The sequence below is a fragment of the Dendrobates tinctorius genome, unplaced genomic scaffold, assembly GCF_039654945.1.
Source record: "Dendrobates tinctorius isolate UK_male_01 unplaced genomic scaffold, ASM3965494v1 ptg000094l, whole genome shotgun sequence".
NCBI lineage: Eukaryota > Metazoa > Chordata > Amphibia > Anura > Dendrobatidae > Dendrobates > Dendrobates tinctorius.
Genome location: NW_027361762.1, coordinates 15,441,397 through 15,469,301, shown reverse-complemented (window position 1 = coordinate 15,469,301; position 27,905 = coordinate 15,441,397). Strand labels below are relative to the sequence as shown.

The following is a 27,905-nucleotide window of genomic DNA, read 5'->3' as shown; positions in this document are numbered from 1 at the left end:
CGACTTGGAGGCCGGGGCGGCTCAGCCTCCGACTTGGAGGCCGGGGCGGCTCAGCCTCCGACTTGGAGGCCGGGGCGGCTCAGCCTCCGACTTGGAGGCCGGGGCGGCTCAGCCTCCGACTTGGAGGCCGGGGCGGCTCAGCCTCCGACTTGGAGGCCGGGGCGGCTCAGCCTCCGACTTGGAGGCCGGGGCGGCTCAGCCTCCGACTTGGAGGCCGGGGCGGCTCAGCCTCCGACTTGGAGGCCGGGGCGGCTCAGCCTCCGACTTGGAGGCCGGGGCGGCTCAGCCTCCGACTTGGAGGCCGGGGCGGCTCAGCCTCCGACTTGGAGGCCGGGGCGGCTCAGCCTCCGACTTGGAGGCCGGGGCGGCTCAGCCTCCGACTTGGAGGCCGGGGCGGCTCAGCCTCCGACTTGGAGGCCGGGGCGGCTCAGCCTCCGACTTGGAGGCCGGGGCGGCTCAGCCTCCGACTTGGAGGCCGGGGCGGCTCAGCCTCCGACTTGGAGGCCGGGGCGGCTCAGCCTCCGACTTGGAGGCCGGGGCGGCTCAGCCTCCGACTTGGAGGCCGGGGCGGCTCAGCCTCCGACTTGGAGGCCGGGGCGGCTCAGCCTCCGACTTGGAGGCCGGGGCGGCTCAGCCTCCGACTTGGAGGCCGGGGCGGCTCAGCCTCCGACTTGGAGGCCGGGGCGGCTCAGCCTCCGACTTGGAGGCCGGGGCGGCTCAGCCTCCGACTTGGAGGCCGGGGCGGCTCAGCCTCCGACTTGGAGGCCGGGGCGGCTCAGCCTCCGACTTGGAGGCCGGGGCGGCTCAGCCTCCGACTTGGAGGCCGGGGCGGCTCAGCCTCCGACTTGGAGGCCGGGGCGGCTCAGCCTCCGACTTGGAGGCCGGGGCGGCTCAGCCTCCGACTTGGAGGCCGGGGCGGCTCAGCCTCCGACTTGGAGGCCGGGGCGGCTCAGCCTCCGACTTGGAGGCCGGGGCGGCTCAGCCTCCGACTTGGAGGCCGGGGCGGCTCAGCCTCCGACTTGGAGGCCGGGGCGGCTCAGCCTCCGACTTGGAGGCCGGGGCGGCTCAGCCTCCGACTTGGAGGCCGGGGCGGCTCAGCCTCCGACTTGGAGGCCGGGGCGGCTCAGCCTCCGACTTGGAGGCCGGGGCGGCTCAGCCTCCGACTTGGAGGCCGGGGCGGCTCAGCCTCCGACTTGGAGGCCGGGGCGGCTCAGCCTCCGACTTGGAGGCCGGGGCGGCTCAGCCTCCGACTTGGAGGCCGGGGCGGCTCAGCCTCCGACTTGGAGGCCGGGGCGGCTCAGCCTCCGACTTGGAGGCCGGGGCGGCTCAGCCTCCGATTTGGAGGCCGGGGCGGCTCAGCCTCCGATTTGGAGGCCCGGGCGGCTCAGCCTCCGATTTGGAGGCCGGGGCGGCTCAGCCTCCGATTTGGAGGCCGGGGCGGCTCAGCTTCCGATTTGGAGGCCGGGGTGGCTCAGCTTTCGATTTGGCGTGTTGGCCCTTTAACAGCTAGTTTGGCTCACTGGGCTTCTTCTAAATCCACTTTGGCGGACATTCTCTCTCAGGGGCCATGTGTCATGTGATGAAGCTAGATTTGCATTTGTGCTGTGGGTTTCGCTTTATGAGCTGATATTATGTGGCAGAAGCTCTGTCCTGGGGGCGTCATGTGACATTCGTAGGCATAGTAACTGGGTGTGCCTGAGCATATCAATGAGCTTAACTGCCATTTCTATCGCCTCAGGGCACGTTTTGCCATTTCCCATTGAAAAGCATTGGAGACAGTGCATTCCAATGACGGGGAAAAAAAATTTCAAACGCAAATTGCGCAAAAACTACAAATCCGATCGACACGAAAAATACTTAGCACACCTCTCATGGACGCTGGCTTCGAAACGACACCTCAACGGAGTCTGTGCGTGTAGCGGTTCGGGCCGCATTAATTGCAGAAAATCAACTGAATAATAATAATAATACTAGATGTGTATTTCCTGAAGGAAGTACAGATAGTGGTTTGAAATGGTGCCCGGGCTGCCCCTTTAAGAGACTTGCCTGCTGCCTCTGCAAGACTTTCAACTCAGGATCCGTTTTAACTGTGAGTGCCTCTCAGGGGCAACTTTGGCCTCAGGGTCTGATTTGGTGGGTGGGGCGCCTCAGGATCTGATTCCTTGGCCTGGGCTCCTCAGGGCTTGAATTGTTGGCGGGGATCCCTCAGGCTCCGATTTTGTGGGTGTGGCCACTCAGGGTCCGATTTTGTGGGTGGGGCCTCTCAGTGTCCGATTTTGTGGCCGTGGCCCCTCGGGGTCCGATTTGGTGGGCGGGATCCCTCAGGGTCCGATTTGGTGGGCAGGGCCCCTCCAGGGTCCGATTTGGTGGGCAGGGCACCTCAGGGTTTGATTTGGTGGGCGGAGCCTCTAAGTGTCCGATTTGGTGGGCGGGGCCCCTCAGGATCCAATTTTGTGGGCGGGGCCCCTCAGGATCCAATTTTGTGGGCGGGGCCCCTCAGGATCCAATTTTGTGGGCGGGGCCCCTCAGGATCCAATTTTGTGGGCGGGGCCCCTCAGGATCCAATTTTGTGGGCGGGGCCCCTCAGGATCCGATTTTGTGGGCGGGGCCCCTCAGGATCCGATTTTGTGGGCGGGGCCCCTCAGGATCCGATTTTGTGGGCGGGGCCCCTCAGGATCCGATTTGGAGGCCGGGGCGACTCAGCCTCCGATTTGGAGGCCGGGGCGACTCAGCCTCCGATTTGGAGGCCGGGGCGACTCAGCCTCCGATTTGGAGGCCGGGGCGACTCAGCCTCCGATTTGGAGGCCGGGGCGACTCAGCCTCCGATTTGGAGGCCGGGGCGACTCAGCCTCCGATTTGGAGGCCGGGGCGACTCAGCCTCCGATTTGGAGGCCGGGGCGACTCAGCCTCCGATTTGGAGGCCGGGGCGACTCAGCCTCCGATTTGGAGGCCGGGGCGACTCAGCCTCCGATTTGGAGGCCGGGGCGACTCAGCCTCCGATTTGGAGGCCGGGGCGACTCAGCCTCCGATTTGGAGGCCGGGGCGACTCAGCCTCCGATTTGGAGGCCGGGGCGACTCAGCCTCCGATTTGGAGGCCGGGGCGACTCAGCCTCCGATTTGGAGGCCGGGGCGACTCAGCCTCCGATTTGGAGGCCGGGGCGACTCAGCCTCCGATTTGGAGGCCGGGGCGACTCAGCCTCCGATTTGGAGGCCGGGGCGACTCAGCCTCCGATTTGGAGGCCGGGGCGACTCAGCCTCCGATTTGGAGGCCGGGGCGACTCAGCCTCCGATTTGGAGGCCGGGGCGACTCAGCCTCCGATTTGGAGGCCGGGGCGACTCAGCCTCCGATTTGGAGGCCGGGGCGACTCAGCCTCCGATTTGGAGGCCGGGGCGACTCAGCCTCCGATTTGGAGGCCGGGGCGACTCAGCCTCCGATTTGGAGGCCGGGGCGACTCAGCCTCCGATTTGGAGGCCGGGGCGACTCAGCCTCCGATTTGGAGGCCGGGGCGACTCAGCCTCCGATTTGGAGGCCGGGGCGACTCAGCCTCCGATTTGGAGGCCGGGGCGACTCAGCCTCCGATTTGGAGGCCGGGGCGACTCAGCCTCCGATTTGGAGGCCGGGGCGACTCAGCCTCCGATTTGGAGGCCGGGGCGACTCAGCCTCCGATTTGGAGGCCGGGGCGACTCAGCCTCCGATTTGGAGGCCGGGGCGACTCAGCCTCCGATTTGGAGGCCGGGGCGACTCAGCCTCCGATTTGGAGGCCGGGGCGACTCAGCCTCCGATTTGGAGGCCGGGGCGACTCAGCCTCCGATTTGGAGGCCGGGGCGACTCAGCCTCCGATTTGGAGGCCGGGGCGACTCAGCCTCCGATTTGGAGGCCGGGGCGACTCAGCCTCCGATTTGGAGGCCGGGGCGACTCAGCCTCCGATTTGGAGGCCGGGGCGACTCAGCCTCCGATTTGGAGGCCGGGGCGACTCAGCCTCCGATTTGGAGGCCGGGGCGACTCAGCCTCCGATTTGGAGGCCGGGGCGACTCAGCCTCCGATTTGGAGGCCGGGGCGACTCAGCCTCCGATTTGGAGGCCGGGGCGACTCAGCCTCCGATTTGGAGGCCGGGGCGACTCAGCCTCCGATTTGGAGGCCGGGGCGACTCAGCCTCCGATTTGGAGGCCGGGGCGACTCAGCCTCCGATTTGGAGGCCGGGGCGACTCAGCCTCCGATTTGGAGGCCGGGGCCGATCAGCCTCCGATTTGGAGGCCGGGGCCGATCAGCCTCCGATTTGGAGGCCGGGGCCGATCAGCCTCCGATTTGGAGGCCGGGGTCGATCAGCCTCCGATTTGGAGGCCGGGGTCGATCAGCCTCCGATTTGGAGGCCGGGGTCGATCAGCCTCCGATTTGGAGGCCGGGGTCGATCAGCCTCCGATTTGGAGGCCGGGGTCGATCAGCCTCCGATTTGGAGGCCGGGGTCGATCAGCCTCCGATTTGGAGGCCGGGGTCGATCAGCCTCCGATTTGGAGGCCGGGGTCGATCAGCCTCCGATTTGGAGGCCGGGGTCGATCAGCCTCCGATTTGGAGGCCGGGGTCGATCAGCCTCCGATTTGGAGGCCGGGGTCGATCAGCCTCCGATTTGGAGGCCGGGGTCGATCAGCCTCCGATTTGGAGGCCGGGGTCGATCAGCCTCCGATTTGGAGGCCGGGGTCGATCAGCCTCCGATTTGGAGGCCGGGGTCGATCAGCCTCCGATTTGGAGGCCGGGGTCGATCAGCCTCCGATTTGGAGGCCGGGGTCGATCAGCCTCCGATTTGGAGGACGGGGTGGCTCAGCCTCCGATTTGGAGGACGGGGTGGCTCAGCCTCCGATTTGGAGGCCGGGAAGGCTCAGCCTCCGATTTGGAGGACGGGGTGGCTCAGCCTCCGATTTGGAGGACGGGGTCGATCAGCCTCCGATATGGAGGCCGGGGTGGCTCAGCCTCCGATTTGGAGGCCGGGGTGGCTCAGCCTCTGATTTGGAGGCCGGGGTGGCTCAGCCTCTGATTTGGAGGCCGCGGTGGCTCAGCCTCTGATTTGGAGGCCGGGGTGGCTCAGCCTCTGATTTGGAGGCCGGGGTGGCTCAGCCTCTGATTTGGAGGCCGGGAAGGCTCAGCCTCCGATTTGGAGGCCGGGAAGGCTCAGCCTCCGATTTGGAGGCCGGGGTCGATCAGCCTCCGATTTGGAGGCCGGGGTCGATCAGCCTCCGATTTGGAGGCCGGGGTCGATCAGCCTCCGATTTGGAGGCCGGGGTGGCTCAGCCTCCGATTTGGAGGCCGGGGTGGCTCAGCCTCTGATTTGGAGGCCAGGGTGGCTCAGACTCCGATTTTGATGCCGGGTTCAATCAGCCTCCGATTTGGAGCCTGGGGTCACTCAGCTTTCGATTTGGCGCGCCGGCCCTTTAAGAATCACTTTGGCGCGTCGGCCCTTTAAGAGCCAGTTTGGCTCAATGGGCTTCTAAATCCGCTTTGGTGCACATTCTCTCTCAGGGGCATGCGTCATGTCTTAATATGGCAAAAATTTTCCCATTGAAATGCATTGAGACAATGCATTCCAATGACGAGAAAAAAATGTTTCAAATGCAAATTGCTCAAAAGCTACAAATCCGATTGACACGAAAAATACTTAGCACACCTCTAGTGTGACGGTGGCTTCGAAACGACGCCTCAACGGAGTCTGTGCGTGTAGCGGTTCGGGCCGCATTAATTGCGGAAATCAACTGAATAAAGATAACAAAATTAACACTAGATGTGTATTTCCTGAAGGAAGTACAGATAGTGGTTTGAAATGGTGCCCGGGCTGCCCCTTTAAGAGAGACTTGCCTGCTGCCCCTGCAAGACTTTCAACTCAGGATCCGTTTTAACTGTGGGTGCCTCTCAGGGGCCACTTTGGCCTCAGGGTCCGATTTTGTGGGTGGGACCCCTCAGGGTCCAATTTTGTGGCCGGGGCCCCTCAGGGTCCAATTTTGTGGCCGGGGCCCCTCAGGGTCCAATTTTGTGGCCGGGGCCCCTCAGGGTCCAATTTTGTGGCCGGGGCCCCTCAGGGTCCAATTTTGTGGCCGGGGCCCCTCAGGGTCCAATTTTGTGGCCGGGGCCCCTCAGGGTCCAATTTTGTGGCCGGGGCCCCTCAGGGTCCAATTTTTTGGCCGGGGCCCCTCAGGGTCCAATTTTTTGGCCGGGGCCCCTCAGGGTCCAATTTTTTGGCCGGGGCCCCTCAGGGTCCAGTTTTGTGGGTGGGGCCCCTCAGGGTCCAATTTTTTGGCCGGGGCCCCTCAGGGTCCAATTTTTTGGCCGGGGCCCCTCAGGGTCCAATTTTTTGGCCGGGGCCCCTCAGGGTCCAATATTTTGGCCGGGGCCCCTCAGGGTCCAATTTTGTGGGTGGGGCCCCTCAGGGTCCAATTTTGTGGTTGGGCCCCTCAGGGATCGATTTTGTGGTTGGGGCCCCTCAGGATCCAATTTTGTGGCCCTCAGGGTCCGATATTGTGGGTGGGGCCCCTCAGGATCCGATTTTGTGGGTGGGGCCCCTCAGGATCCGATTTTGTGGGTGGGGCCCCTCAGGATCCGATTTTGTGGGTGGGGCCCCTCAGGATCTGATTTTGTGGTTGGGGCCCCTCAGGGTTCAATTTTGTAGGCGGGGCCCCTCAGGGTCCGATTTTGTGGCTGGGGCCCCTCAGGGTCCGATTTTGTGGCTGGGGCCCCTCAGGGTCCGATTTTGTGGCCGGGGCCCGTGAGGGTCCGATTTTGTGGCCGGGGCCCCTCAGGGTCCGATTTTGTGGCAGGGGCCCGTGAGGGTCCGATTTTGTGGCAGGGGCCCGTGAGGGTCCGATTTTGTGGCAGGGGCCCGTGAGGGTCAGATTTTGTGGCCGGGGCCCGTGATGGTCCGATTTTCTGGTTGGGGCCCCTCAGGGTCCGATTTTGTGGTTGGGGCCTCTCAGGGTCCGATGTTGTGGCCGGGGCCCCTCAGGGTCCGATTTTGTGGGTGGGGCCCCTCAGGGTCCGATTTTGTGGGTGGGGCCCCTCAGGGTCCGATTTTGTGGGTGGGGCCCCTCTGGGTCCGATTTTGTGGGTGGGGCCCCTCTGGGTCCGATTTTGTGGGTGGGGCCCCTCTGGGTCCGATTTGGTGGGCGGGGCCACTCTGGGTCCGATTTGGTGGGCGGGGCCACTCTGGGTCCGATTTGGTGGGCGGGGCCACTCTGGGTCCGATTTGGTGGGCGGGGCCACTCTGGGTCCGATTTGGTGGGCGGGGCCACTCTGGGTCCGATTTGGTGGGCGGGGCCACTCTGGGTCCGATTTGGTGGGCGGGGCCACTCTGGGTCCGATTTGGTGGGCGGGGCCACTCTGGGTCCGATTTGGTGGGCGGGGCCACTCTGGGTCCGATTTGGATGCCAGGGTGGCTCAGCCTCCTTTTTGTAGGCCAGGGTCTATCAGCCTCCGATTTGGAGCCTTGGGTCACTCAGCTTTCGATTTGGCGCGCCGGCCCTTTAAGAATCACTTTGGCGCGTCGGCCCTTTAAGAGCCAGGGTGGCTCACTGGGCTTCTAAATCCACTTTGGCGCACATTCTCTCTCAGGGGCATGCGTCATGTAATGAAGCTAGATTTGCATTTGTGCTGTGGGTTTTGCTTTAAGAGCTGATATTATGTGGCAGAAGCTCTGTCTTGGAGAGGTCATGTGACGTTCGTAGGCGTTGGCATAGTAACTGGGTCTGCCTGCGCATGTCAATGAGCTCAACTGCCATTTCAATCGCCTCAGGGCATGTTTTGCCATTTCCCATTCAAATGCATTGGAGACAGTGCATTCCAATGACGGGAAAAAAAATTTTCAAACGCAAATTGCGCAAAAACTACAAATCCGATCGACACGAAAAATACTTAGCACACCTCTCATGGACACTGGCTTCGAAACGACACCTCAACGGAGTCTGTGCGTGTAGCGGTTCGGGCCGCATTAATTGCGGAAATCAACTTAATAATAAGAAGAAGAATAAGTTAGCAGCGTTCGGATTACAATATAGTGGTTTTTTCAAACCACTATAATAAGAAGAAGAAGAAGAACTAGATGTGTATTTCCTGAAGGAAGTACAGATAGTGGTTTGAAATGGTGCCCGGTCTGCCCCTTTAAGAGAGACTTGCCTGCTGCCCCTGCAAGACTTTCAACTCAGGATCCGTTTTAAATGTGGGTGCCTCTCAGGGGCCACTTTGGCCTCAGGGTCTGATTTGGTGGGTGGGGCCCCTGAGGATCCGATTCGGTGGCCTGGGCTCCTCAGGATTTGAATTAGTTGCCGGGATTCCTCAGGGTCCAATTTTGTGGGTGTGGCCCCTCAGGGTCGGATTTTGTGGGTGTTTGCCCCTCAGGGTCCGATTTTGTGGGTGGGTCCCCTCAGGGTCCGATTTTATGGGTGGGGACCCTCAGGGTCCGATTTTATGGGTGGGGACCCTCAGGGTCCGATTTTGTGGGTGGGGCCCCTCATGGTCTGATTTTGTGGGTGGGGCCCCTCAGGGTCCGATTTTATGGCCGGGGCCCCTCAGGCTCTGATTTTATGGCCGGGTCCCCTCAGGGTCTGATTTTGCGGGTGGGGCCTCTCAGGGTCCGATTTTGTGGGTGGGGCCCCTCAGGGTCCGATTTTGTGGCTGGGGCCCCTCAGGGTCCGATTTTGTTGATTGGGCCCCTCAGGGTCTGATTTTGAGGGTGGGGCCCCTCAGGGCTTGAATTGTTGGCCAGGATCCCTCAGGCTCCTATTTTGTGGGTGTGGCCTCTCAGGGTCTGATTTGGTGGGTGGGGCCACTCTGGGTAAGATTTGGAGGCTGGGGTCACTCAGCCTCCAATTTGGAGGCCGAGGTGGTTGAGCTTCCGATTTGGAGGCCGAGGTCAAAGAGCCTCCGATTTGGAGGCCGGGGTCGATGAGCTTCCGATTTGGAGGCCGGGGTCGATGAGCTTCCGATTTGGAGGCCGGGGTGGCTCAGCCTCCGATTTGGAGGCCGGGTTGGCTCAGCCTCCGATTTGGAGGCCGGGGTGGCTCAGCCTCCGATTTGGAGGCCGGGGTGGCTCAGCCTCCGATTTGGAGGCCGGGGTGGCTCAGCCTCCGATTTGGAGGCCGGGGTGGCTCAGCCTCCGATTTGGAGGCCGGGGTCGCTCAGCCTCCGATTTGGAGGCCGGGGTCGCTCAGCCTCCGATTGGGAGGCCGGGGTCGCTCAGCCTCCGATTGGGAGGCCGGGGTCGCTCAGCCTCCGATTGGGAGGCCGGGGTCGCTCAGCCTCCGATTGGGAGGCCGGGGTCGCTCAGCCTCCGATTGGGAGGCCGGGGTCGCTCAGCCTCCGATTTGGAGGCCGGGGTGGCTCAGCCTCCGATTTGGAGGCCGGGGTGGCTCAGCCTCCGATTTGGAGGCCGGGGTGGCTCAGCCTCCGATTTGGAGGCCGGGGTGGCTCAGCCTCCGATTTGGAGGCCGGGGTGGCTCAGCCTCCGATTTGGAGGCCGGGGTGGCTCAGCCTCCGATTTGGAGGCCGGGGTCGCTCAGCCTCCGATTTGGAGGCCGGGGTGGCTCAGCCTCCGATTTGGAGGCCGGGGTCGCTCAGCCTCCGATTTGGAGGCCGGGGTGGCTCAGTCTCTGATTTGGTGTGTCGGCCCTTTAAGACTCATTTGAGTGCGCTGGCCCTTTAACAATCACTTTGGCGCGTTGGCCCTTTAAGAGCTAGTTTGGCTCACTGGGCTTCTTTTAAATCCACTTTGGCGCACACATTCTCTCTCAGGGGCATGTGTCATGTGATGAAGCTAGATTTGCATTTGTGCTGTGGGTTTCGCTTTAAGAGCTGATATTATGTGGCAGAGGCTCTGTGCTGGGGTTCAAGTGAAGTTTGTAGGCGTTGGCATAGTAACTGGGTCTGCCTGCGCATATCAATGAGCTCAACTGTCATTTCAATCGCCTCAGGGCACGTTTTGCCATTTCCTATTGAAAAGCATTCCAATGACGGGAAAAAAAATTTTCAAACGCAAATTGCGCAAAAACTACAAATCCGATCGACACGAAAAATACTTAGCACACCTCTCATGGACGCTGGCTTCGAAACGACACCTCAACGGAGTCTGTGCGTGTAGCGGTTCGGGCCGCATTAATTGCGGAAATCAACTTAATAATAATAAGAAGAAGAATAAGTTAGCAGCGTTCGGATTACAATATAGTGGTTTTTTCAAACCACTATAACTAGATGTGTATTTCCTGAAGGAAGTACAGATAGTGGTTTGAAATGGTGCCCAGGCTGCCCCTTTAAGAGAGACTTGCCTGATGCCCCTGCAAGACTTTCAACTCAGGATCCGTTTTAACTGTGGGTGCCTCTCAGGGGCCACTTTGGCCCCAGGGTCCGATTTTGTGGGTGGGGCCCCTCAAGGCCCGATTTTGTGGTTGGGTCCCCTCAGGGTCCGATTTTGTGGTTGGGTCCCCTCAGGGTCCGATTTGGTGGGTGGGGCCCCTCAGGGTCCGATTTTGTGGCCGGGGCCCCTCGGGGTCCGATTTTGTGGCCGGGGCCCCTCGGGGTCCGATTTTGTGGGTGGGGCCCCTCGGGGTCCGATTTGGTGGGCGGGGCCCCTCGGGGTCCGATTTGGTCGGCGGGGCCCCTCGGGGTCCGATTTGGTCGGCGGGGCCCCTCGGGGTCCGATTTGGTCGGCGGGGCCCCTCGGGGTCCGATTTGGTCGGCGGGGCCCCTCGGGGTCCGATTTGGTGGGCGGGGCCCCTCGGGGTCCGATTTGGTGGGCGGGGCCCCTCGGGGTCCGATTTGGTGGCCGGGGCCCCTCGGGGTCCGATTTGGTGGCCGGGGCTCGTCGGGGTCCAATTTGGTGGGCGGGGCCACTCTGGGTCTGATTTGGTGGGCGAGGCCACTCTGGGTCCAATTTGGATGCCAGGGTTGCTCAGACTCCTTTTTGTAGGCCAGGGTCTATCAGCCACCGATTTGGAGCCTTGAGTCACTCAGCTTTCGATTTGGCGCGCCGGCCCTTTAAGACTCATTTTGGTGCGCCGGCTCTTTAAGAATCACTTTGGCGCGTCGGCCCTTTAAGAGCCAGGGCTTCTAAATCCACTTTGGCACACACATTCTCTCTCAGGGGCATGCGTCATGTGATGAAGCTAGATTTGCATTTGTGCTGTGGGTTTTGCTTTAAGAGCTGATATTATGTGGCAGAAGCTCTCTCCTGGGGGCGTCATGTGACGTTCGTAGGCGTTGGCATAGTAACTGGGTGTGCCTGCGCATATCAATGAGCTCAACTGCCATTTCAATCGCCTCAGGGCATGTTTTAAGCTTCCCATTGAAAAGCATTGAAGACAGTGCATTCCAATGACGGGAAAAAAAATTTTCAAACGCAAATTGCGCAAAAACTACAAATCCGATCGACACGAAAAATACTTAGCACACCTCTCATGGACGCTGGCTTCGAAACAACACCAACGGAGTCTGTGCGTGTAGCGGTTCGGGCCGCATTAATTGCGGAAATCAACTGAATAATAAGAAGAACTAGATGTGTATTTCCTGAAGGAAGTACAGATAGTGTTTTGAAATGGTACACGGCTGCCCCTTTAAGAGAGACTTGTCTGCTGCCCCTGCAAGACTTTCAACTCAGGATCCGTTTTAACTGTGAGTGCCTCTCAGGGGCCACTTTGGCCTCAGGGTCTGATTTGGTAGGTGGGGCTCCTCAGGATCTGATTCCTTGGCCTGGGCTCCTCAGGGCTTGAATTGTTGGCCGGGATCCCTCAGGCTCCTATTTTGTGGGTGTGGCCCCTCCGGGTCCGATTTTGTGGGTGTGGCCCCTCAGGGTCCGATTTTGTGGATGTGGCCCCTCAGGGTCCGATTTTGTGGATGTGGCCCCTCAGGGTCCGATTTTGTGGATGTGGCCCCTCAGGGTCCGATTTTGTGGGTGGGGCCCCTCAGGGTCCGATTTTGTGGGTGGGGCCCCTCAGGGTCTGATTTTGTGGCAGGGGTCAATCAGCCTTCGATTTGGAGGCCGGGGTCGATCAGCCTTCGATTTGGAGGCCGGGGTTGATCAGCCTTCGATTTGGAGGCCGGGGTCGATCAGCCTTCGATTTGGAGGCCGGGGTGGCTCAGCCTCCGATTTGGAGGCCGGGGTGGCTCAGCCTCCGATTTGGAGCCTGGGGTCTTTCAGCTTTCAATTTGGCGTGTCGGCCCTTTAACAATCACTTTGGCGCGTCGGCCCTTTAAGAGCTAGTTTGGCTCACTGGGCTTCTTCTAAATCAACTTTGGCGGACATTCTCTCTCAGGGGCATGTGTCATGTGATGAAGCTAGATTTGCATTAGTGCTGTGAGTTTCACTTTAAGAGCTGATATTATGTGGCAGAAGCTCTGTCCTTGGGGCGTCATGTGACGTTCGTAGGCGTTGGCATAGTAACTTGGTCTGCCTGCGCATATCAATGAGCTTAACTGCCATTTCAATCGCCTCAGGGCATGTTTTGCCATTTCCCATTGAAAAGCATTGGAGACAGTGCATTCCAATGACGGGAAAAAAAGTTTCAAATGCAAATTGCGCAAAAACTACAAATCCGATCGACACGAAAAATACTTAGCACACTCTCGTGGACGCTGGCTTCGAAACGACACCTCAACGGAGTCTGTGCGTGTAGCGGTTCGGGGAAGAAGGGGAAGAAGAAGAAGTTCGGATTACAATATAGCGTTTTTTTCAAACCACTATAATAATAAAAAAAATGTATACACAACTAACCATTGTTAACTTTACTAAGTCACAGCAGAAGAAGCGGAGGAGGGCAAAGGTTCGTAACCGCTCGTTGGACCAACTCGCCTGTCTATCGTGGACAGGAGCTCGGCGCTAGCCGCCCGATACGAAGTGTAATTGCCTTTCTCTGCTTATGTAATTAATAAACTGTGGCCGACCTGTTCAACCCACCTAGGATTGTCTGTGTTTCATTACAGGATTGGAGGGAGGGGGGAAGGCACTGGTTACGACACAGATCTCCACAGTCAGCCCATTTTGGAAACTAGACCCATCAAGGAATTCATCTAAAGGGGTGTTGAGGAAAAATGGACCCCATAATTTGCCAAGCTATTTCTTCCACCCATATGTGGTCAAAAACTGCTTTTAGGGCACATGGTACAGGGCTTGGAAAGGAAAAAGAGCCATTTAATTTTTGGAGCGTAAATATGTCTGGAATAGATAGTGAATGCCATATTGCATTTGCGGAGCCCCCAGACATGACAAAATAGCACAACCCCTCCCCCTTCCCCCAAGTAACCCTATTTTGGAAACTAGACCCCTCAAGGAAGTAATCTATGGGGGTATTGAGCATTTTTAACCTACAGGCGATTCACAAAACTATATAACATTTAGACGTGAAAACAAAAATTACATTTTTTCCACTAAAATACTGTTTTGGCACCAAATGTATAATTTCCACGAGGGGTAATGGGAGAAAACAGACCCCATATTTTGTTTCGCAATTTTTACTGAAAGTGACAGTACCCCATATGTGGTTGTACACTACTGTTTGAGCACACAGCAGGGATTGGATGGGAAGAAGTGCTACTTGGCTTTTAGAACACAGATTACAGTTGAATAGATTGTGGGTGGGCTCCATTAGCAGAGCCTCTGAGGTGTCAGTTCAACAGTAAGCCCCATAAGTGACCCCATAATGGAATTTTCACTGCTTAAGGATTTCATTTGGGTGTGTAGTGACTATTTTGAACCCACAGGTTCAGTTATCATTTTAGTGGTAAAAAATTCATTTTTGTATTTGCTGTAAGTTTGTCAGCTACATAATGGTTAATAAGTGAAAGTGGACCCCACAATTTATTGGGCAATTTCTCCTGTGGTGATGCCCCATATGTCATCAGTAACTACTGTTAGGCCACACGTCAGAGCGGAGAAGGAAGAAGCGCTATTTGGCTTTTGGAGCACAGATTTTGCTAGAATAGTTTGTGGGTGACATTTGAGGAGCCCCTAAAGTGCCAGAAAAACAGAAATACCCCAAAGTGACCCAAATGCAGAAATTGCTCCGCGTAATTAAATCTATGGCTGCAGTGACTATTTTGTAACATCCACGCCAGGCTTCATTCTGGAGAATTACAAATATGCCAGTTTAGTCCTCATACACTGTGAGTCCATAATGGATAGAGACCCCATATATTGCGCTCAGCGTGTGCTTCAGAAGACATGCAGCCTGTAAATTGTTAAATGGGCTCTCCCCACTACAATAATGCCAAACATGTGGCCGCTCACTGTGGTTTAGGCACAGTGGGGTTCAAAAGGAGGGGGGCATTTGGATTTTGGAGTGCAGATTTCACTGGATGATTTTATTTGGGGGGTGGGGGTTTTGGAGCCATGTCACTTTTCCAGAGTCTTTGTTCTACCAGTCACATGGAAACCCTTATATTTCCAGTGACAGATGACGACCTGAATGGGAGCTGGTTTTATGTGGGATAAATTAGGATTTTTATTGATAGTATTTTGGAGTACATATTTTTTGATCACTTGCATTATAAGGCTGGATCACATTTTTGTGTTCTATCCCGAGCACTTACATTGGGGTTTCCGTGCAAATGCCACAAAAATGCGATTCAGTTGAAACCAGCAACAGAACCACTCTCTATAATAAGGCAGATGGAGACACGTCATACTCAGATTGGCGTCTGCTTAGGTGGTTGCTATCTTTTTAGACGTGGTTTTATCTGAATAGCGGTTTGGGGGATTTACACAGAAACCCGACGTAAGTGCTCAGCCAAAAGTGCAGGATAAATGTGAACCTAGCCTTGTTCTGAGTTTTTAGGAGGTGGAAATAAACATGCAGACAGCAGTGAAATAATATTTATTTTTTACACCATTCCTCATACGTTATAAGTGATTAGATGACTATTCTTTGGGTCGGTGCGATTACAGTGATACCAGATTTATAAATTGGATTTCTTATGTTTTGCTGCTGTCACACAGTAAATATACTTTTTTCTTAAAAAGAAAAAAAGTTATTATATATAATATATATAATAAACGTGTAAAGAAAAAGCAAATCGGCACTGCCAATACTACTGCCGACGTGAGACTGTCATGTCCATACTGCTCATGGAGGCTGAACCCCAAGATCTCGGGTACTAGTGCAGAAAACGCAATGTATGAATCCAATGAGAGGAAAGAATAGCATAGCACTCACCGATCCAGGTGAAAAAGTCCGCTTCATTTCGCAATCCACATTAAAACTTCATGGCGGGGAGGCTGGAGGGAGGAGTGAGCAATGTAGATAGGTGAGTGCTATGCTATTTTTTCCTCTCATTGGATGGAGATATATATATATATATATATATATTTATATATATATACACACACACACACACACACACACACACAGTTGTGGCCAAAAGTATTGACACCCCTGCAATTCTGTCAGATAATGCTCAGTTTCTTCCTGAAAATGATTGCAAACACAAATTCTTTGGTATTATTATCTTCATTTAATTTGTCTTAAATGAAAAAACACAAAAGAGAATGAAGCAAAAAGCAAAACATTGATCATTTCACACAAAACTCCAAAAATGGACCAGACAAAAGTATTGGCACTCTCAGCCTAATACTTGGTTGCACAATCTTTAGCCAAAATAACTGCGATCAACCTCTTCTGGTAACCATCAATGAGTTTCTTACAATCCTCTGCTGGAATTTTAGACCATTCTTTTTTGGCAAACTGCTCCAGGTCCCTGATATTTGAAGGGTGCCTTCTCCAAACTGCCATTTTTAGATCTCTCCACAGGTGTTCTATGGGATTCAGGTCTGGACTCATTGCTGGCCACCTTAGAAGTCTCCAGTGCTTTCTCTCAAACCATTTTCTAGTGCTTTTTGAAGTGTGTTTTGGGTAAATGTCCTGCTGGAAGACCCATGACCTCGGAGGGAGACCCAGCTTTCTCACACTGGGCCCTACATTATGCTGCAAAATTTGTTGGTAGTCTTCAGACTTCATAATGCCATGCACACAGTCAAGCAGTCCAGTGCCAGAGGCAGCAAAGCAACCCCAAAACATCAGAGAACCTCCGCCATGTTTGACTGTAGGGACCGTGTTCTTTTCTTTGAATGCCTCTTTTTTTCTCCTGTAAGCTCTATGTTGATGCCTTTGCCCGAAAAACTCTACTTTTGTCTCATCTGACCAGAGAACATTATTCCAAAACGCTTTAGGCTTTTTCAGGTAAGTTTTGGCAAACTCCAGCCAGGCTTTTTTATGTCTCAGGGTAAGAAGTGGGGTCTTCCTGGGTCTCCTACCATACAGTCCCTTTTCATTCAGACGCCGACGGATAGTACGGGTTGACACTGTTGTACCCTCGGCCTGCAGGGCAGCTTGAACTTGTTTGGATGTTAGTCGAGGTTCTTTATCCAACATCCGCACAATCTTGCATTGAAATCTCTTGTCAATTTTTCTTTTCCGTCCACATGTAGGGAGGTTAGCCACAGTGCCATGGGCATTAAACTTCTTGATGACACTGCGCACGGTAGACACAGGAACATTCAGGTCTTTGGAGATGGACTTGTAGCCTTGAGATTGCTCATGCTTTCTCACAATTTGGTTTCTCAAGTCCTCAAACAGTTCTTTGGTCTTCTTTCTTTTCTCCATGCTCAATGTGGTACACACAAGGACACAGGACAGAGGTTGAGTCAACTTTAATCCATGTCAACTGGCTGCAAGGGTGATTTGTTAGGTGCCACAGGTAAGTTACAGGTGCTGTTAATTACACAAATTAGAGAAGAATCACATGATTTTTCGAACAGTGCCAATACTTTTGTCCACCCTCTTTTTTATGTTTGGTGTGGAATTATATCCAATTTGGCTTTAGGACAATTCTTTTTGTGTTATTTCATTTAAAACAAATTAAATGAAGATAATAATACCAAAAGAATTTGTGTTTGCAATCATTTTCAGGAAGAAACTGAGTATTATCTGACAGAATTGCAGGGGTTTAAATACTTTTGGCCACAACTGTGTGTGTGTGTGTGTGTGTGTGTGTGTGTGTGTGTGTGTGTGTGTGTGTGTGTATATATAGTAATATTTCATCGCTTTTTGCTCGTTGAATTATTTGGTTAAGTGCTTATAGCAAATTCAGCTCCAAAAAGAGCAGCAGGTATTACTTCACCAAGGTGAGTGCTAGCAAAACTAACAAGTCTTGAGAAGGGTGAAGGGTATTTATGGTTTGATAAATCTTGACCTCTGAGCTTGTTACTAAAGTTTAATCTACATGGGGATCTCTCTGTAAAGATAAACTGTGCCTGTTCTTAGAAAATAGCTTCACATTAACCCCTTCATGACCAAGCCTATTTTGACCTTAATGACCAGGCCATTTTTTGCAATTCTGACCAGTGTCCCTTTGTGAGGTAATAAACTCAGGAACGCTTCAACGCCTCCTAGTGATTCAGAGACTGTTTTTTCGTGACATATTGGGCTTCATGTTAGGGGTAAATTTAGGTTGATAATTTTTGCGTTTCTTTGTGCAAAAAATGGAAATTTGGCAAAAATTTAGAAAATTTCACAATTTTCAAATTTTGAATTTTTATTCTGTTAAACCAGAGAGTTATGTGACACAAAATAGTTAATAAATAACATTTCCCACATGTCTACTTTACAGCAGCACAATTTTGGAAACAAAATTTTTTTTGGTTAGGAAGTTATAAGGGTTAAAAGTTGACCAGCGATTTCTCATTTTTACAACAAAATTTACAAAACCATTTCTTTTAGGGACCGCCTGACATTTGAAGTCACTTTGAGGGGTCTATATGGCAGAAAATACCCAAAAGTGACACCATTCTAAAAACTGCTCCCCTCAAGCTACTCAAAACTACATTCAAGAAGATTATTAACCTTTCAGGTGCTTCACAGGAACTAAAGCAACGTGAAAGGAAAAAATGGACATTTAGCATCAATTTTTTCATTTTCACATGGGCAACAGGATAAAATGGATCATAAAATTTGTTGGGCAATTTCTCCTGAGTACAACGATACCTGGGCGCACAGCAGGGCCCGGAAGGGAAGGAGCGCCATTTGACTTTTGAATGGAAAATTAGCTCCAATCGTTAGCGGACACCATCTAGATGTGTAGTGAGTACTTTGAACCTCCAAGTGCTTCACAGAAGTTTTTAACGCAGAGCCATGAAAATAAAAAAAAATGGCATTGTTATAAATGGCATTGGTGACTGGTTTTCAGGACTTCTGTAAAGTGGAAATTACTTTGTCCGAAAGCCCTCGTGCATGCAACACTGGGCCTCAGTAACCCAGCAGCTAACTTCAGTTTCTGAGGATCCCGATGATGCAGAGGTCCATGCAAGAGAAGGTAGACGTCCAGTGCCAGCTGAAGTGGACCGTCAACCTGGATATCAGTGATACGGTTGAACTAGCTCCTTCTTGGCCACATTGGCACCACTAGGATCATTGGTACCTGATCCTCCAAGATCTTCCGAAAAGTCCTTGTCAGCAACGGAAATTGGAGGAAACGCATAGACTAACTGTAAGTTCCACTCAGAGGCGTCAGCTAAGAATCCGGTCGCCCTTTTGAGTAAAGAGAGTCTAACTATTCCCCCTCTTGAGGTCCCCTGAGACATATGATTCTTCAGTTGATCTAGCCACTGGAAGAGGGATCTGACAACACAGTGGAAGCTATGTTGGTCTTAAGCGAAGAGGTGGAAGTCTCCCAGGATTTTTTCAGCAGGCTTTCCACCTTTTTATACATTGGATCCTTAGGTTGAGGTCTTCAAAGGGGAGGGAGTGCAGTTTTTTTTTTGGCTACTCTCGCCACCTGCACATCCACCTTAAGAATATCCCAACTAAAAGGTTTCCTCTGGAGGGTGAATCAATCTTTAAGTTCCAAGTGGGTGCTCAGCCGTTTCTCTTGGGACTCCCACTCCTGAGAGATCACATTCAGGATGTTCTCATGTACCAGAAACCTAATCTGTTTTCCTACTTTCAATCCTCCAAACATTTTGTCCTGAATTGTTTGGGGAACATGTTCCTCCTCCAAACCCATAGTGCTACCGACTGCACTAACTAACTCCTCCATATATTCTGCGGAGAAGAGATATTTCATAGCCTCCGATATCTTACGGGATGAAGATTCCTCCCATTTTTCTTAAGTCATGAGAGTCTTCAGAATCAGAGTCAGAATCCTCAAATTGGATCTTTCTCTTCTTAGGGGGAAATGGTCCTGGAGGAGGTGAAGGAGGGGGAGGTGTAAAAGCGGCCAAGGAGGACTAGACCTCCTGCTTGACAAGGGTACATATTTCATCCAGGAGTGTGGGATGTTCAGCCTTGACCACCTTATCAGTACACGCCTGACATAGCTTCTTCTCCCAGAGAGAGGGAAGCTTCTTATTGCAGAAGGCACAACTAGGAACCTTCTTAGCAGGGTTTTTATGGGTAGACATGTCTCCCTAGGAAAAAGGGGAGCGAAGAATAACTAAAAAGGACCTCTCTACAGTACTGGGCTAGGGCCCGGCCCCCCTCCACAGACTTACTGAGGCTTGGGCAGTCATGGGCTCTGCAGGTGCAGGGCAGGAAGCAGACACACCATTTATACTGCAGGAATTAGACCTACCTGGAGGTGGAATAAAACCTGCCCCCAGCACCATGTGATTTTCCCTCCCCCTCTCCAGGTACTGAGCAGGCATCAACAAGTTCAGTGTGCTCTGCACGCCATTCAGGAGCCTGAAGAAAGCTGAACCCGGAAGCGTATGCGTTCCACTGTGGGACGCAAAATCCGGAAGTGATTCGCGCATGGTATGACATCACTTTCAGGTCGCACTGAATGACGTGCATGAGGGAAAGGAAGTCGGAGAGCTCAGGGAGGCCTTCAGATATGGGGATCACTGGCCTGATTTACCCCCAGCGGGAGCACAGGTGGGCCAGGAGGTCCCAAATCCTCTGCAAGGCAGGGAGACTGGAGCAGCATGGAGGAGGAAAGCGGAGCCCACGACCACCACTGCCCAGCTTCAGCACAAAAGAAAGGTACACTGCGGTCGCCGGCCACACAACATATGGAAAAATCTCTCCATGCCCCATGGGGGACAGGAAAGACACTAGCAAGTAGAAGGTGGGAGGGGCCTTTAACCTCCTTGTGCTTCCTGTCCCCCATTAGGGCATGGAGACAGCCTCCTATGCCATCGTGAAAGGTGACTAGAGAAAATAACTTTTATTATACTCACCTGCAGGGCGGTCCGGTGGGTGTCGCAGGTCCCGAGTCCTCCCATCTGCTTGCGATGCCGCCCTCATGCTTGCTTCACAGGCTCCCCGGCATTGCGCTCCTGCACAGGCGTACTTATCTGCCCTGTTGAGGGCAGAGCAAAGTATTGCAGTGCACAGGTGCCGGGGAAAGGTCAGCGAGGCCCAGCACCTGAGCACTGCAGTACTTTGCTCTGTCCTCAACAGGGCAGAGAAATAAGCTTGTGCAGAAGTGTGATGCCAGGTAGCCTGTGAAGCAAGCAGGAGGGCGGCATCGTATGGAAATTGGAGACACCGGATCAAGACTTGCAACACCCATCGGACCGGACCGCCCTGTAGGAGAGTATAATAAAAGTTACGTTTCTTACCTTTCAGGTCAGATCGGGGGCTTATCTACAGCATTATAGAATGCTGTAGATAAGCCCTGAAAGGCGGTGGCCGTATCTTATATCGGCTAAAACTGCTGACAGGTTTGCTTTAAGCGACACACAACACTTTATGAATCAGGAGTGTCTGACAAGCGTACTGCACCTCACCACAAATCTTACTTTGTCGCACTTTGTACCAGATTCGCACCTTTGGAGGAGCTGAACAAAATTTGCACAAACTTGCTTTAAAGAGTAGCACAACTTTTACGCAATGCTGCGTAAAACTTATGCAAAGTTTCATGGATTTTGGTTCACTACTGGCATGGCCAACAGCTCAATCACTGTTCCATCCCTTCAATTACAACCTTCTACACTTTTCCTTAGGGAATTGACAGCGTTCGGTTTGGAGCACTCCTTGAATTGAATCCTTATCCCTGCACACACTCACACTGCAGGACCCAAGTGCACACACAGTGTCAGTGTGTATGTTCTATGATCTTTCGCACAAATGAACACAGATTAGTATACTGGCCAATGCTGATAGGAGATCAGAATGCACCCACTCTGTCACTGCAGGGGGCGCACAGTGTGTCAGTATGGGAGCGTTCTTATCCCCCTTTCTACATCAGCTGCTGCAAACAGGAGAAGTGCAATAAGAAAGCACCTACATAATGACAGTGTGCACTCTGCTAATTCAGGGTCATTGTGTGCAGGGCTGAATATTCACAAGATCAGCTGCAGTGTAAGATGCTTACCACCGTATACACAACCCTCAGGGGTTAGTAGTCAAATAGCTAGGAGGATTCCCTAATTCCCGCAGTGGCTGAGTGCCTTATCCAGCGGAGTGACTGTCCAAGTCACTGCCAAGAGGTATCTGCTGGATAAGGCACTCAGCCACTGCGGGGCCTTTATATAAGATACGGACACAGTTTTAGAATACCCCCCCTTTCTCGATTTATCCATGAAAACTCCCCTGATGAATCCCCACTATTGGGGAGGAAACGCGTTGGGAGCTAGTAATCCCTCTTTTTACACATTGGGGGTGACACTCTAGGGTCCACTCGGGGCCTGTCCTTGTAAGGACAGGAGTAAAATTTTGGGCACGATAGGGAGAATAGGGATTATCATACATTTATATCCCTTTCCCTATATGCTGTCCTGCTCTGCCGTGTGGATCCATTACCCGGCAGAATACATCCGAAAAAGACTGGGAGTACCATGTCCGTGATTAATGGTGAGATCGAACCATTTTTTAAATGAGCACTGTTTTGCACGAGCACTATCATGTTTATCTATGTGTTTTTGTGATGTCCTAGGTTTTAATGACTGATTAAATGTTATGTTTTATGAATTAGGGAATCCTCCTAGCTATTTGACAGGGCTGAAAATTCAATTCAGTCAGTGCTCAAAAGCTAGTGCGGTCAATCAACGTAAGGGGAGATGTGGGGGATTGTAACTGAAAGGTCGGTACATTGCACTGCACCCATGGCTCAGTGTTTTTATGTAACATGAAATAAGTAAGATCAATTACCTGTGTGTGGCAGGGTAAGGTGACTGCAGGAATGGGGCCACACACAGGTAATTGATTTAATTGGCCATGTTGAAATCTATGATTTGATAAGCGATCCCTGCATATGTGGGAATACCTTTGGCCATTTGGGCAATTAAGCACACTTATACATAGCATTTTTGCACAATAATTGCACTTTGTATATTGCGTGTTGCACATTAACCCTTATGGGTGTTGCTGTGTGTGTTTTTTATATATACAATTGATATCGGCACTCATTTAATTTTTCTATATATTTAATATGATTATAATATTTCATTGTGAGCACTATTGTGATGACTCCTGGAGTGGACCCTCTGGGTTGAGGCACCAACCCTCCCAGGGCGAGCTGGCCTAGTGAGGACCACCCCTATACAGTGAGTGCCAGGGGGTAAGGTACCACGACTGCTGGCACCAGGTGGCCGGCTCACAGGAGACACGAGTGAGTGTGTCTGCAGGAACGTGCAAGGCGGTTACACGAGAGCACGTATGGTGTGCACAGACAAGCATGCCTGGGAGCGAGCAAAGCAGGGCACGTGCTAAGGAGCACGCCTGAGTACAGAGTTAAATGGAGCGCGTGCAGAGAAGCACGCCAGAGTGCAAGGCTAGGCAGAAGGTGTGCCAGGAGGCACAACTGAGCATAGAGCAAAGTGTAATATCAGAGCATGTGCCAGGAGGCACGACCGAGCACAGGGCAGAGGACAGAATCAGAGCGAGTGCCAGGAGGCACAACTGAGTGCAAGGCAGAGGACAGAATCAGAGCGAGTGCCAGGAGGCACAACTGAGTGCAAGGCAGAGGACAGAATCAGAGCGAGTGCCAGGAGGCACAACTGAGAGCAAGGCAGAGGACAGAATCAGAGCGAGTGCCAGGAGGCACAACTGAGAGCAAGGCAGAGGACAGAATCAGAGCGAGTGCCAGGAGGCATAACTGAGGGCAAGGCAGAGGACAGAATCAGAGTGTGTCCCAGGAGGCACAAATGAATGCGAGGCAGAGGACCCGAATACAGCGCACAGCCAGGCAAGGACAAGGCAGACCAAGCCAGGAAGCACAACAATAATCAGGCATCTCCCATAGGAAGAGGTAGCCTGATATAGCAAATGATCACTAGGACTTCCGGGTCAAGTCCTCCAATACCATAGAGAGGACAAGCCTGGAGGCAGAGGAGAGCGCACTGGAACATAGCGCAACCACGGAGCTAGGAGCGAGAGGTACGCGTGCGCACCCGACGGGACCCTCAGAGCGGCTGCGGCACCAGAAGTGGTGAGGACGAACCCGGGGTCCCGCCCCCAGGTGGGAGCGGTATGACAGGCACCGTGACAACTATATACATTAACACTTATTTATTCATAGTTACTATTACAACCAATTTATGTAATGTTCTGTGTTCAATGTATTGCCCAATTTTTTCATAGTAACAAATATGGTATCTGTACCTTTGTGACCTCAGGCACTTTTGTGTGCCAAATTTGCACCATTGAATTGTTTTTATAATTATGTACTAATAAAACAATTTACCACTTTTAATCTTGTCCCTTTTTAATTAAATTTTTTTTTAAATATTTTTTATGACTTATGTTGCTTTTCCTACTTTCTTTCATAGTGCTCCATACAGTATAATGCGACACAGTGCTCCATACAGCATAATGTGCTCCATACTGTATATTGGCCCCACGTAGTGCTCCATACAGTATAATGCGCTCCGCATAGTGCTCCATAGAGTACATTGGCCACAAAAAGTACTGTGTACAATATTATGGCACCACATAGTGCTCCATACGGTATAATAGCCACACATTGCTCCACGTGCTCAGCGAGACCTAGCGACGATGATGAGTGATGACGTCCCTACCCAGGCACCTGTGAATAGCAGGAACTTTCCTGCTATTCAGAGTCGCCGGACCAAGATTCGGGGAATGTAGACATCACAGCTTTGTGGTTGTGCAATTAAATTGGTGAACAAGGGAGTGTCTCTCGTATTTATTTCTGTCTTTATATGTTTTTCAGGTATCTCCTTGTGGAGCACATAGGATTCAGTGGATTACTGCGGACCTGCATGGGATTTTCTATATTGTTTTCAATAAATTGGTTAACGAGGGATATTGTGGTGGAGTCTTTAATGAAATAAAAGTATTTTTCCCCGTGTAGGTTTATTATTGGGTTAATAAATCGGGGTGTCTGATAGACACCTCTCCATTACTAACCCAAGGGCTTGATGGCAGCTGTGATTTTTAACAAATCACAGCTCACATTAACCCCAACTACCATTACCCTGATTGCCACCACACTAAGGAAATCAGGAAGAGCCAAGCTAAGTGCCAGAATTGGCAAATCTAATGTGATATGCCAATTCTGGGGTGGGTGTGGGCTGGTATTTTTAGGCTGAGAAGAGCCCAATATCAAAGGACCTTCCCAGCCAAATAAAATAGGCCCACAGCCGTCTGCTTTAGCTTTGCTGGTTATCAAAAATTGTGGGGACCCCCACATAAATGAAGAAAATTATTAGGTTAACAAACTACACATTCAATGCACCAACTACATATCTCACGGATATCTATCTGTAATCTAGTGATCTACCCAAAATCTATCAATATATTTTCCCATCTTATCTGGCATACCAAAGAGATAAAAATGTAAGGAAAAATGCAAGTGAGCTGAGGTGGGGGATTCATGCAGGAATTCAACCTGAACAAACAATGATCGTGGGAACGTACCCTAAACGTGGTCCAGCAATGCATCAGTATTCTTTACTTTAGTAAATCAGCCCCATTATCTGTAGTTGTTCAATGCTCTGGAGACTAGAAGAGAGCCCTAAACAGTATATTCCTCCTATTCGCCCTTTATTTCCGTACTATGCATTTATATAAATGCTTTCTCTAAACCAGACAGACAATCTTTTCACCATGACATTATTTTACTACTCACAAAAACTACAGGAACAATGATCCCTAATCATATTCTATCAACAAGTCCACTAAGATAAACTGACTATAACTTAATGTTCACTCTATGGGACCAGTTATGGTAATTAAATAAAGCGTACCTTTTAGCAGAAATGTCATGTCTTCTCAGTCACCTGCAGAGTAAAAGCACAGACAGTGCACAGTTAATCTTTAATCAGTGGGAGAATGCCTTATCTGAACTCTAACCTACATGAATCTGGTCTTCAGTCTCTGTGAGACTAAAGGTCCCGTTACATTTAGCGATGCACCAGCGATCCTGACAACGATACGACCCGGTCAGGATCGCTGGTGCATCGCTAAATGGTCTCTAGTGAGCTGCCAAACAGGCAGATCTCACCAGCGACATAGCAGCAGTTGGCAGCTCTGATGACGACTTCCTCCCGCGTCCATGGAGTTGCTCGTCGGCGCAAGCAGGAAGCCGACAACGAGAAATGGACCAGGACGATCTCGCGCGATCAGCGATGGGGAGCCAGTCGGAGGTAAGTATCACATGTAGCGATATCGCTACCGATATCGCTGTTGCGTCACAAAATCGGTGACCATATGTGTAAAAGGCCCTTTATGTGTTAGTGCAGCTGTTAAACCCGTCCTATCCTCACATTTTATTAGTCACACTATATCTACATCACTGAGAATCCAACTGCAACTAAGGTGAGATCTCCATAGAATCCTATGTTGATTTATAGGCGTTGTCCCCTTTCAGAAAATGATTCTCCATATGCTCAGTTTGTAGAAAAATAATCTGGGCTTCTCTTTATCCTCCCATGGTCCATTGATACGTCACCACTGCTGCCCCTGACTGTGTGGTTTTGCCATAGTGATGACAAGACAACAACAGCGCTTTAGCCAATCAACTGATGGGCGGTTCCATGCCGAGAAGGAATATTTTCAAAATTTTCAAATATTTTGGAAATAGTTAATTTTTTGTAAGTTGGTACTTCATTACACATGGCATAAGGTGGCAACACTGTTTCCTTCAAATTCCATATATATTTCCAAGATGGCAGAGGGTTGCATGTGAACATCTACTGTTCTTACTGGAATCATACAGTAACAGGCGATATTGGTAAGTGGATTACTATTAACTAGCAACATGCATAACTTAAGTTCAGTAAATATAAAAGTACTGTTAGGAAACCAAAATACTATATCTTTGGTTCTGTAAGATTATTGTTTACCAGAAATTTTGCACATTATCCATTGTAGACATTTTCTCAGTAACATAAGTTACCAAAAAGATAAAGTTTTTGTAGGATTGAGAACTAAGCATAAATTAAGTTGTAACTTGCAGCGTTCTTATATTGCATAATGCATTAACTATTCACTAAGTTTCATGTTGCAGCTAAAAGTTTCAGTTTCTGTTTGAAGTAAACTTATTGTAACGTAAGTTACCATCAGCTTTGTGTCACGTCGTCTCTGCATACTCACCCGGCCATCGCTCCCACGCCGCAGCTCCTCGTCGCCCAACAGCCACAGCGGTCACTTCTGACAGGCGCGCGGCCGACGGCGTCTCTGCATGCAATGAGCATGCGCCATAGGCCGCGACCGCGCCTCCCTTATGCTTCTTGTGCTCCGGCTATGCCCTGACCCGGAAGCACCCCCTGACCAATGGCAGACCAGACAGGGGCATATCAGGCCGCTTCCCCCTGAGGGAGGTGCCTGATCGTTGTGTTTCCTAGCACACTGGGCCTCGCTTCTTCGTGTGCTCTCTGCAGTCTTACAGTCCCGTTCTCGTGTGCTCCTCGCAGTCTGGCTATTCGTGTCCCCTGCTGTACTCCAGTCCTGCCTCCGGTGTTCCTGTTCCATCCTGCTCCAGTCCTGCCGTCCTACTCCAGTCCTGCCTCCAGTGTTCCTGTTCCATCCTGCTCCAGTCCTGCCGTCCTACTCCAGTCCTGCCTCTCGTTTTCCTGTTCCATCTAGCGCCAGTTTGCCGTCCTACTCCAGTCCTGCCTCCGGTGTTCCTGTTCCATCCAGCTCCAGTCCTGCCGTCCTACTCCAGTCCTGCCTCCGGTGTTCCTGCTCCGTCCTATTCCAGTCCTGCCTCTGGTGTTCCAGTTCCATCCTGCTCCAGTCCTTCCGTCCTCCTCTAATCCTGTCTCCTGTGTTCCTGCCCCAGCCATCCCTCCACGTTCCAGTCTAATGTCTCACTCCATTCCTGTCTCCTGCGTTCCAGCTCTGTCCTGTCATCTACACTTCAGTCCCTCCACGTTCCAGTCTACAGTCTTACTCCACTCCTGCGTTCTAGCTCTGTTCTGTCATCTACACTTCAGTCCCACAGTCCTACTCCAGTCCATCCTGAGCCGCCCCTCTCGGTACTGGCTACCGTGGTACTCAAACCCCAGGGCCTGCTCCTAACGGTCCCTGTATAGGGGGGTCGGTTCCACCTGGCAGCTCGCCCAGGGCCCCTCGGTGCCACGGCCCAGAGGGTCCACTCCTGGAGATTCCGGCTCCAGACCAGCCACGCTAACACTTTGTAACGTAAGTTACTTCAGCTTTTCAATGTAAGTTACCTGCCTTTCAATTTTTCGACAACACTTACACAGTCAGTTTTTTGAAATAATTAAATACTATCATAATTTTGATGTTCAACTTACTTTATATATTTTATAAGTTATTATACTTTATAATATACTATATTTCCAAATTTCATGTAATAGGGTATTTTACAGGTAAAATTAATGGCTTTAGAATCACTACAACATGGTCTATTACAAGTACCCTGATATTGAATACAAAATTGATGACTGGGTTGAAATAATGTATGATGGCAGAAAGTATCGTGGAGTGGTTACTGAGGTTGCACGCAGTGAGATGAAAGT

At 51.9% G+C, this 27,905-nt stretch overlaps 1 protein-coding gene across 13 annotated transcripts in view; it reads right to left on the bottom strand.

The window, feature by feature from the left end:
- SERHL2 (serine hydrolase like 2) overlaps positions 1-27,905 on the bottom strand; it is a 405,871-nt gene that overhangs the window by 251,468 nt on the left and 126,498 nt on the right. For all 13 annotated transcript variants that reach the window (XR_012234322.1, XM_073586685.1, XM_073586692.1 and 10 more), the window contains exon 2: positions 25,167-25,199. Coding sequence is in view for 12 of the 13 variants with exons in the window: in XM_073586685.1 (XP_073442786.1) it covers positions 25,167-25,185 (19 nt within the window). In the remaining variant the exon portion in view is untranslated. The remainder of the gene's footprint in view (positions 1-25,166; positions 25,200-27,905) is intronic.